Source organism: Notolepis coatsorum (genome assembly GCF_963971535.1).
Source record: "Notolepis coatsorum genome assembly, contig: SCAFFOLD_2685, whole genome shotgun sequence".
NCBI classification, from domain to species: domain Eukaryota; kingdom Metazoa; phylum Chordata; class Actinopteri; order Aulopiformes; family Paralepididae; genus Notolepis; species Notolepis coatsorum.
In genome coordinates, this window is record NW_028174385.1 from 1 (window position 1) to 11,904 (window position 11,904).

The window sequence follows — 11,904 nt, forward strand, 5'->3', positions numbered from 1 at the left end:
GGAGGAGAGAAAGAGAGAGAGGGAGAAGGACGTGGTGATTTATGATTTTATTAGGATCCCCATTAGCTGATGCAAATCATCAGCTACTCTTCCTGGGGTCCAGTCCACACATAACATATAAATGGATTAGCAACCAAGTGGTATTAAAAGTCAGAAAGTGACATATACTTTCTATCAAACATATTACTATACATACCGCATTCCTAATCATATGGAATCATACATAGTACAATATACATTACATGACAATTATATATTAATATGCACTCAATTCACAAGCAGTGAGAAACCATATACCGGTACATATACTGTAAACTCTTACCCCGATCCATAGGCACTGGATATACAAAGTAAACTCTTACCACCTATTTGTATAGGCTACTAATAGGTCACTAGAAATAAGATAAAATGAAACAAAAGTTATTATGGGTATGTCTGTGTGTGTATATGTATATGTCTAAATGTACAGAATGTGTTTACAGACGTAGGGCTGTTAGATGTTGTTTCAGTTGTCTTTTAAAGCTTGCTTTAGTTTGTGCTTTAGCTATCTGTTCTGGAAGTGAATTCCATGCAATTATGGCTCGATACAGCACTGTGCGTTGTATTGATTGTGTTCTAGCTTTAGGAACTTTCTGCATTGTACTGTATATTGTATTGTAACTCAGTTACAAATTTGTTCTACGCTGTACAGGGTTTCCCATTAATTACCTAGACGGTGGCGGCCCGCCACAGTCTAATTAGTCCCGCCACAGTTGTATAATGAACCTTTTTTAAATATAAAGTTTGCCAATAGGGATGTATCAGTAGTATTGGCAGTGGTAGTAGTCATAATAGTAATCCACAGCCGTTCCATGTATTTGTTAAATTCCACCACCAGCACACCTTGATTCAACTAATAAAGGGCTAGTAGTAGGGAGCTCCAGTAGCTCACCGCGTATCTCGGCGCTATTTCTGCGTCGGGAGGAGCCGTGCTGCGTCACGGTTCTGGTTGACTACGAGTTCGATTCCCGGACCCGCCGTCATTTGCCGAATGTCTTCCCCTGTTCTCCCTCCCGTTTCACTCTACAACTGTCGGTCATGCTTGACAAGAAAAGCGATAAACGCTAAAAAAATAAAGTTTAAAAAAAATAAAGGGCTAGTTAAGTTGAATCAGGTGTGCTGGTGGTGGAATTTAACAAATACATTGAACGGCTGGGGTGCTTCGAGGAGAGGATTGGGAAGCACTAGTCTAGTCGATTTTGTGTTTTGAGCACAAAGTTCATCATAGATCTAGCCTCTTTATTTTGCTCTCAAAGTGCACCAGATTGATGCATTTAACTTTAAAATGTACAAAAAAGTTCTGGGGGGGCATGCCCCCGGACCCCCCTAGAGGGTCGGAGGTTCACCCCCCATAGTCTCTGAAAATCCTATGGGAAACACTGCTGTATTGTATATATCAGGGATGTGATTGCGCCTTAAGAAAAAAAACTGAACATTTTCTAAACTATCTTTTTTTTTTATATATAAACACTCCATTTGAATGAATGAACACATTTTATTTGTATATATTGAACTGTTCACAGGGAAGAGGAAGGTGGGAGAGGAAAGGGACAAAGAAAATGAATCAAATATATCAGTGTCCCCCTAAAAAAATTTAAGGGGGTCATCTTGACCCCTCCCAAGTCATCCTGGCTCAAACACTAATGTTAGGACCTTATCTTTCCTTCTTTGCAACCAGATTGTGCAACACCTGTAACTGCCTCCTCTCGAAGTCGTGCCTACTGCGAAGGGCTGCAGTTGGACTAATGGACTCTTTTGCTTTTCTTTTGCTCTTAGGTCGATTTTGAGAATGAAGGTGATGACATTTCTCCATCTCAGCTTCTTGGTTATGTCTAGGTTGGCTTCTGTACCTCATGCTTGAGAGTTTGATGTTTCTACAGAGCTTCACATTAACTGGACAATGCTTGCTCTCCCTTGAGTAGTGTTGAGTGGCTGGCTGCGGCACTGCTTGCAAGTAACCTTCCCTGGTTGGTCAGTTTTACAAAAGCAATCCAGTGTTAGTGTGTTTCCTAGTGTGTTGACGTCTTTACAGCATCTCGCGCCACTCAACAAAACTGCTAACATTATCGATAGCCAATGAAAATATGTTATGCAAGAATAGCAGGTTTGATAAATGTTCCTTTCGCGTTTCACTTAGACCAGGTGGGAAAATAATCTAAACATATTAAAAAAAAATTATAAAGGGGAACTATCTTATAAATGGCCTTTTTGAGTGTTTAGCATTGTTTCCTAGCTATGTGAACTTATATTAATATGATCTATGTCTCAAAATTCTCATATTGGCGCATTCTTCCAATTCTCCTCTCACAATATTCACCCTCACTGAACTGAGTCATTTGAAAATGTGCCCTATATGTGATGTCATAAAGACACCGCTGCATGTTAATGTTCAGGCGAACCAGAACGCGCGCAGTGGTTTAGGAGCCCAGGCTCAAAACAGCTCGAGATCTTGAGGTAGAAAAATGCTGTTTTTGAGGACTTGATTAGAAATACAAAACAATGAATAAAAAAATATATATATATTACAGAGGTGTTCCATAGACTCACATGAATTGTGTAAAAGTGCCCAAATAGTGAAAGAAATAGTAAAATAGTTCCCCTTTCTTTTTTTATCATGATTCTAGGTCAGAAAAACCGGAAATCCGGTTAAAAACGGAAATATCACATCCCTGATATATGTATATTGAACACTTTTGTTTACACTTGTTTACGTACTTTTGACTTTCTATTTTATACTTTATCTATTTTTATCTAGCACACTCTCAGGAGCAAAACAGAAAAAAGCATTTCATATAAAAGTATTCTGTATTTTTGTATGACAAGTTGACAACTAATATAGAAACTTGAAACTTGAACTTGTATAGCGACCTCTGATGGCATGTCTCGTGTGGTATGCATGTATGTTAGAGTTGAGTGTTCAAAAACCAGGAGTGATGCAGTCAGCCTCTCCGTGACTTTCATCCAGGAGAGCTTGACATATTGTTTACACTAGACCTTAGTGTGCATCGAATCGCGAAGTGTGCACTGTTCTGAGCAGCTGCAGCTTTCCCAGATCCTTCTTGGTCGCATTTGACCAGATCATTGGGCACAGTGGGCAATAGTAAGGAAGAGGAGGAGGAGAAGGAGGAGAAGTGGTCATGGTGTGAAGAAAAAGTGGGAGAAACTGGAGGAAGTGTGAACCAGAGGGTGATGCAAATAAACCAAAATAAACAAACAGGCTTTAAGCCCAACAAGACCATAGAGGCCTCAGTGTTCAGCTTGACACATCTGGTAACGTTACCTCAGCCAACACTGACAAACAGATATGATGAGGACAGATACAGTCATATCACTTACTGATTTAATTATGAAAACATATCTTTCATCTAGGGCTGACCCCGACTAGTCGAATAGTCGACTAATCGATCGAAAGGAGCCGTAGTCGACTGCCAACATCTTAGTTGAATGCAAACAAATATATAATAATAAAAAATTTAAAAAAATACCAGCTAGGCTAACTGCCTAAGAAAACGGGCACAGAGGCACTGAAGAGGATTTCACCCATCTAATGAACACACTAGGGGTAGGCAACCCTAGGCACGCGTGCCTGCATAGGCACACAGGGCATTTTCATAGGCACAGGGGGCAGCATTAAAAAAATTAAAAATTAAAATATTATATATAAGTATATATATATTTTTTTTTGCTTTGAAATATTATAGTGAAATATTTTGCACTGTTGTCGCATTTATCTTGTTGAAATCCTCCCACAGGTTCTTTTTACTACCACATATTTAATTGAGACCCTTTATTTGTTTATTATTTCAATTTAGCTGGAAATACATTGCTACATCCATCATTCAGTAACATTTGCAGAGCCTTATTTTTTTATTGATCTTTTTCCCCCTCCTATTTCCTCCAATTTTCTCCCATCCCAATGTTAGTCGTTATGCCAATTCCAAATCCCCTTCCTGGTCGCTGCGCACTTACCCCCCACAGTCGGTCTGGGAGAGTGGAGGCTATCACGTGCTTCCTCCGACACACGTCTAGCCAATCAACCGCTTCTTTTCACCTGGCAGCGCGGACTCTCACTGAGAGGGTGTAACGTGTGGAAGGATCACACTACCCCCCTTAGATCCTATCCGCTCTGAGCAGGCGCCCCGACCGAACTGTAGGAGTCGCTGTTTACAACGACCCGGACCCACCCCGCCAGCTTTCCCACCCTCTAATACAGCCAATTGTATTAGTGTGAACGGCCAGCCAAGCTGGTGACAACGCCGGAGCTGTGAGCTGGATTCGAACAGGCGAATCCAGCGTCTCCGGTGTTGGTGACAAACGCAATCTCCGCTATGCCACCTGACCGCCTACCATTTGCAGAGCCTTATAACAAAAACATTATTACGGTCACTATTGTGACCAGTGGGATTAATCAACACATTTTATTATTTATTTTTCTATTTCATTGAACATTGCACATGTTAAAAGCAATTTTTTTTACTCAAAATGTGAGTATTACCAAGTCAACTTGTGTTCTTAAAACAATGACAATAAACATAGTTTTATTAGGTTGAAATAATGTGGTTGTGTACTTATTTGTCTGTTAACTTATTATGGATTGAAAACTGAAAACCTTAATGCACAGTAACTGAACTCAATATTTTTAAGTTCTGGTAACTTATTTTTTTTTTACAGTGTAGTCTTTGCGATCAATCAAAACTTATTTACACGATATACCTCACATTCACCCTCCATTCACATCCTGGTGTTCTCCTGGTGTTCTCCATTAGGCCTGTAGGTGGAGCTATGACAGCACACGTACAGTACACACACCGATGGTGTGTGATGTGTCCAAAAATGAATGGGCAAATGTGAGTGAAATGGTCGCACTGTATGCAGCCGTTTGTCTGCATTGCATCCCCCCCCCCCCCCCCAACTCAGATTTAGGGTTGATACAACCATCATAATAATATTGTTAATAATAACAATAACAATAATGATGTAATAATGTAAAAATTATCATTAAAAAGACCTGATTATGAGAAGAAAAAAATTACGATGCATGGAATATTGTTGAGGCACACTAGTTACAACTATATTTCAAACAGGCACTCCATGTCAAAAAGGTTGCTGACACTAGACAAATATCAAGATGCATCATTCAGTGGACGAATTGCATGCGTTCGCAGAGGACAAGAATCCTTCAGTCGACTCCTTCAGACATTAAGCACCCCCCACAGCCCAAATGGAATGATCCAAAAAAGTATATATATATATATATATTTACTACCAGTGGGCTATCGTCAAATTTTGGCCAATCAAAGTCGACTATACAAATCCTTAGTCGGGGACAGGCCTACTTTCATCACATTTGGTTATAAATGCTGAAAATCACATTATATTAGATTGTATTGTAGTATTGTCATTGCACAGCACAGGTACAGTACAACCAACTGGAGCCGGCATCTAAACCAGAGTCTAAAGTAACAGTAAAGTTGCAGAGATAATTTATGATGACACGTGTTGTGCGTGTAAATTGTACGATATCAGAATATCACATATATGATCATAAATCTGACAATATCATCAGGTTATAATTATGAGTTGGAAATGCTGGTGTAGGGTGAGAAGTGATCTGATTAACACTATGATCGCCACGGACATATTTCCTTTCTGGAGCCCTGAGATGTACTGGTGAGCTCCACTCAACTGTCTAACGGTTCGAGAGCGCCATCTGGTGGCTGATCGGCAGATCGGCCAAGAGGGAGGGGCGCGCCAAACAGGAAGTGCCCATCCATATGTGCTCCGGGCACTCGCGATCGGTAGCCGGACTCCATCTCAACACACTGGATGATCAATCGCTCGCTCTAACTCAATAAACAACGTTATTTGGACATATATAACGGAACGTAAACCAATCCCGGTCACCCTCTTTATCTGGGAACGCCCAAACCCAACTTCGGTCACGCCCCATCTTGCGCGGCATTCTGGATCTTTCCTCACAGCCCCACCAGATTTTCACGTCGAAAGGTAGGTGATATGAAATCATACTTATTTTAGAGTATATATATCAAATTTCATGAGTATTCATCTATATTTAGTCATCTAAAGACTACTAGATGTGAACGTTTGTACCACTGCAACGTTATAATTGTTCGAATGTGTTCGGGGCGACGCTGATTTCCAAGTAAAAGTAGCTTCCTGTTCCTTAAACACGAACTCCCACTCGCCCCAAGATGAAGTCAGATTGTTTGGTTATGTTGCTAGCATATATAGCCAGTGTTTTGTCCGACGAAATGTGTTGTACATTTGTAATCTTAATAAGAGATCTAAGTTTGTCTGAACGAGTGATGAACTGAGGTTGCGCGAAAATAATCGAAGGGAGAACAATAATTTTCGCGGGGAAAATAATGAACTGGTTTTCTCTCTCTCTCTCTCTCTCTCTCTCTCTCAATCTCTGTATAAAAAAACATCTGAAGCAGTGACAAAGTCAGACAGCAGACACGGTAGGTTTGTGTGTGCTTGTTTGTTTCTCTACAGGTGAATGGAGGTGTGTGTGTGTGTGTGAGGCTGCCATGCTGAACTGGGTGAAGGTAAGGTTGTGTGTGTGTTTGCATGTCTGGTAATATTTCAGCATAATCATTTTGGTTTCATGCTCATTCATATTCAAGTTCATTAACAAAAGGCAAGATGTTCTTGATACCTTCCATTGTTCTGCATCTTTTCATCAGAATTTCACTCATATCCAACAAACCATAGCAATAAACTAAATTCATCATTGAGGTCAACAACCTCCTTATCCATATTCAAAAAAACAATTCAAATCTAATTTAATTTCATCATAAATCACTCACATAAGTTCCCTCCTAGCACTGTTTTTTTTAAATAATGTGCTAAATAAATCAAATAAAATAAACTCGTCAGTCGTACAATAATAATAAAGTTCATATTATTTTACTTTCTTGTTTAAAATATTTTTGTGTGTTTGCAGAGCATGCCTAATATCCGGCAAATGCGGAAGAGGGAGAGGAAGGTGCGTCTGTGGACCCAGGAGGCCATGGATCAGGCCATTGCAGAGGTCAGAGCAGGCAGGTGGAGTGCGAGGCGGGCAGCCACGTTGTTCGAGGTCCCTAAGTCCAGCCTGATCGACCGACTCAGCGGAAAGGTGTCTCTGGCCTGCAACATCGGCCGGGGCACCTATCTGACCCCTGAAGATGAGAGTTCCCTGGTGGAGTACTGCTTGTACTCTGCCAGTTATGGGTTTCCGCTGACGAGGTCGCAGGTCCTGGCCCACGCCCTGGCCATCTATAACCTCCGTCACCCAGGGAACCTAAAAACATCCCTTGGCCAGGGGTGGTGGATCAATTTTAGGGAGAGGCAACACCATCGCCTCACGATCCGGATCCCGGACACCATTGACCGTGGGAGGGCAGCCTGCGCTAAGAGGGGGGCCATAGAAGAATACTTCAAGCTCCTCACCAGCACCATGGAGGAGCACGGGCTGAGGGAGAAACCCCGTCATATTTACAACTGTGACGAGACGGGGTTTCAGATGGACTCCAACCGGAGGAAGGTCGTTGTGCCCCGTGGGACGAAGCACGCCTACAGGCAGGCCCAGGGAACCAGGGAACACATCACGGTCCTGGCCTGCCTCAACGCGGCTGGGGAGGACGTCCCCCCTTTTATTATTTATAAGGGGGGCTACCCAGGAGGGCCCTACAATAGGGAGGGAGTCCCCAATGCCCTCTACGGGAAGTCGCCAGCGGGGTACATTGACTCAGAGCTTTTTAGGAAGTGGTTCACCGACCACTTCCTGAAGTATGCCACGGAGGAGCGCCCGCTGCTGCTTGTGATGGACGGTCACCAGTCCCACCTGGATCCAGAGCTGGTCCGGACGGCACAGAGGGAGAGGGTCATTCTCCTGTGCCTACCGCCACACACCTCTCACATCCTTCAGCCTCTGGATGTGAGTTTCTTTGCACCCTTGAAGGCAGATTTCTCCGGGCTTGTGGGAGATCTGTCGGCAGTTAGCCACTCCTTCATGATTTCTAAAAAGGAGTTTTCAAGGGTGTTCAGAGACACCTACCAGAGGCAGAAAGATCGGAGGGTGGTGGTGGCTGGCTTCAGGAGGTGTGGCCTCTACCCTCTGGACCCTGCGGCTATTGATTGGTCGAGGGTCATGCCGTCTGCCCCTCCCCCTGCATCTCCTGGTGCCAACCCTGCTGTTACCCCCCAGCCCAGCCCCCCACCCAGCCCCCGTGCTCCTAGCCCCCGACCCAGCCCCCGTGCTCCTAGCCCCCCACCCAGCCCCCGTGCTCCTAGCCCCCCTCCCAGCCCCCCACCCAGCCCCCATGCTCTAGTCCAGGACTCACCCCCCAACCCCTACCTCAACCACCCCCTTGTAACAGCAGGGAGGATCACAGCGGACCTGGGACAACTCCTGGCCCAGATAGAGTTCACAAGAAGATCTGGAAAGGTCAGGAGGAACACCACCAAGGCCCGCCTGCTCACCGCCCAGGAGATGACGGATGCCATCGATGAGACAGAGGACCGCGCCGCCCGCGCCGAGGCAGGAGCTCTGGCCAGGGCAGACCGACAGCGGCAGCGGGCTGAAACTTTAAGGACTCCCACAACCTCCTCCCGTACCCCGCGTGGTGGCTCTCTCCCCAGCCGCAGAAGAGGAGTGTCCCCCGGGGCCGCTCCCACCACCAGCTCCGGTCTTTCCATCGCCGGTCCCTCAGCCTCAGCCTCCATGCCCCCCTCTTCTGCCTCCCACAGTCTGCTGCCCGCCTCTAGCCTCCACACCAGCACTCGCCTGCCTGCTTTGAGAGGGGAAGATCACCACCCCTCCACCTCTTCCTCCCCAACAGCCATAATGGATGGTATTTATTTATTTGTTTTCTTTTAACAGTTATTTGGGAGACAACATCTCAGTTAGCAAAAAAGTATAAATTTTTTTATGAATAAATAATCATGTTTTATTGTTTCTTAACCATTTTCTCAGAGCCGGCAGTCCCACCGCAGTCCCACCGGGTGTCCCAGCCAACTTCCTCTCCCTCCCACCGTAAGCTTTTTCAAACAACTGTGAAAAAAACACGATCTACAAATGTCCATGGCCAAAAGGAACAGGAAGAAAAACTCTTATTGTACCTGCCCCTACGGCCTACACACACACACAGTACACTGATAGACTGTTCATAGCGCAATATTTACCAAACCAAACAAAATAATTTTTTTGAGTGGTGCTCCCTTTTTGTGTCTGCAGCCTCCTGTATTCCTGGACCAACAGGAGCATCGACATCCTCCTCCTCCTCCCACGCCAGACCCACGACACCCATCGGCATGTTACTTATGTTTTTTGAGTTTGTCAGGGCAAACTTATGAATTGTTATTTATTTTGTAAAAAATTTGCTGATTTTATACAAATTGCTGTGGGGCACTTTGAACTGTGGTCCATGTGTGAAAAGTACTATATAGATAGTTATTCATATTTATTACATGGCGTTTTCACATTCGCCGAAATGCTTGCTTGTGATTGGTCAATAGCCCGTGTCAGAGGTCCGTTATCACACAATAATGACCGCTGTGGGACAATAATGACCGCTGTGCGCAGCTGTTCACAATCAAGCCCACTACAACACTGTATCAGTGCTGCTCAGCATATGCACAGCTGCACTCAGTCATGCAATCAGACCAGAGACCTGCCGGCTGCCGATAATAATAATCACTTTATTTGGGCTGACAGAGCCACAGAACAACTGCGTCTTCATTTGATCTAGTCTTGTCGATGAATTAGGTATATTGTTAGTAAGTTAGCCATGTAATAAGCGGGATAATGTATAGCTTTACTCGATCATTGTCGCAAAATAATTGACCTTCACTGACGTTTAAAACACCTCAGCGCTGCGCCTCGGTATTTTAAACTCCGTGTCGGTCAATTATTTTGCGACAATGACCTCGTAGCTATACATTATCCCTTACTTATTATTGGACATTGGTATATTGTAATCAAGCAGCGTCATAATAATACATTTCTTTTTAACTGCAGGTCACACCACCAAGAGGCAGAAGCTGGGGATCTGGCGGTGTGGCCGGTGTAAAAAGACGAACCCCCCTGTGGACTCTGAGGGTTTGGTGTCGTGGGTCCAGTGTGACAACTGTCACAAATGGTTCCACACCATGTGTGTCCAGTGGGAGGAGGAGGAGGACGAAGATGCTAGTTTCTGGTGTTACTGGTGTTTGGATGAATGAGTGTATGAATGAGTGAGCGAATGAAAAAATTTATAAATATGTATGGTGTGCTGTAAATAGTTATTGTTCTAAGTTATGTTTATTGTATTTTTTATATAATGTTTATAAAATTTTATGAAGTGCTGGCTGTTGTGTTAAATTTGTCATATTTTTGTTGAAAACACATGTACTCACAAATGTTAATGTGACAAGTGATTGTGATTAATATTTTGTTTGTTAGACAAATAAAATGGGGATGTTGTTTGCTCCTGAGATGAGATGGTAGACAAACGACACTACCTTCCAGCTGACAGTAGATGGCAGCATTGATTTTAAAGGATGAAAACAGGTTCAAACAAAAGAACTCCATTTTCCAAGACCTTTTTTCACAGTTCACAGGTCAGCAGGTCGGTAAAAGTTGATGAAAATGCGATCTGAACACAGGAGCGTTAAACTATGAATGCGCCCTCACGTCACCTCAGTACAGTGACCGTGAATGGCCACCTAATTATCATAATTAAAGTGCATCATTAGCATTATGTTTGTTGTCTAAAGGGAACTAAAATGGTAAAATTTAAGTTTTTAAATGATATCCGCATATATAGGACAAATAAAACAGCGTTGTTTTGTAAAAAACTCCAATGAAAACGGCGCAAGGTACGTAATATTCGCTATTGTTATGCAAATGTGATAGAATCCTATAAAAAGGTGGACGCACTTGGGCACTGTGACGTTAGTATTATACAACCTGGAAATGGTTCATCAGGATCAACATCCCATAATCGAAAACGGTCTACTCCACGCTGATCGTCCAACGGCACGAGGAACATACGGTAAGATTCAGCGTTATTTTCTAACCTATTCCATATAAACTGCTATGATGAACATATGACCCACTCTGGATGAATCATCTAACGCTGCCCACGGAATTATAAACGATCCCCCGCCCATCCGGTCATCATCAGATCATACGTAGATCATTCTAGAAGTACGTCCAGTTGAAATTTTTCATCTCGCGCCGATCGCTACCAAACTGTATTTCATCATCAATATAATGCATTTAGGGCTATAAATCACATTCTGAAGAAAGCTGCAGAAAACGATAAAAACATACTTATACTTTAGACCATATTTTAGTATGAATATGTGAATGAAAAAGTTTAACGTTGCTACACCCTGAACAATACATATAGGACATTGAATGGGCCATAATAATGGCAATGTAGCAATATAATTTAAAAAGTTATAGCCCTGCAAAGAAGGGGAACTTCTCCATAGACAAATAGAGCTGGCGAGGGATGGTAAATTATGAATTTAACCCATGGCGATCAAAGTGTTAACACTTTAACTACCACACACGAGATATCTCGGGTTTATTTTTATTTTTTTTAAACTTTGACCATTCCGCTGGTTCTTTTTGCGTTTATCGCTTTTTCTCTGGTCAAGAATGACCGACAGAAACAGGTTGAATGGGGGTACAGATGGGGGGAAGACACTCTGAGAAAGTTACGGCTTTGTCCGGGAATCGAACTTGCTACCCCAGATCCGTGACGAGCACGGTTGTCCCCGGCGCCGAAATAGCGCTCGAGGTACGCGGTGAGCTACTGGAGCTCCCCTCGGGTTTATTTTTATGTGGTTGAAAGCCACTCACGAGATTTC

General features: G+C 43.4%; 1 protein-coding gene across 1 annotated transcript; it reads left to right on the top strand.

Annotated features, from left to right (window-relative positions):
• The first annotated feature begins 6,003 nt into the window (after nucleotides 1-6,003).
• Nucleotides 6,004-9,599, top strand: LOC311247558 (uncharacterized protein). Its single transcript, XM_084338597.1, has 5 exons — nucleotides 6,004-6,045; nucleotides 6,498-6,521; nucleotides 7,007-8,897; nucleotides 9,020-9,079; nucleotides 9,281-9,599. Exons 3-5 carry the CDS (start codon nucleotides 7,010-7,012, stop codon nucleotides 9,397-9,399), a joined length of 2,067 nt encoding a protein of 688 aa, XP_084194723.1. The 5' UTR covers nucleotides 6,004-6,045; nucleotides 6,498-6,521; nucleotides 7,007-7,009; the 3' UTR covers nucleotides 9,400-9,599.
• The last annotated feature ends 2,305 nt before the right edge of the window (nucleotides 9,600-11,904 follow it).

Bases quoted from the DNA above. Each gene is read 5' to 3' on its own strand.
- LOC311247558 (XM_084338597.1), top strand. From the start codon at position 7,010: ATGCCTAATATCCGGCAAATGCGGAAGAGGGAGAGGAAGGTGCGTCTG. The intron at 8,898-9,019 runs GTATTTATTTAT...CCATTTTCTCAG, and splicing joins CCCAACAGCCATAATGGATG to AGCCGGCAGTCCCACCGCAG. The intron at 9,080-9,280 runs GTAAGCTTTTTC...TTGTGTCTGCAG, and splicing joins AACTTCCTCTCCCTCCCACC to CCTCCTGTATTCCTGGACCA.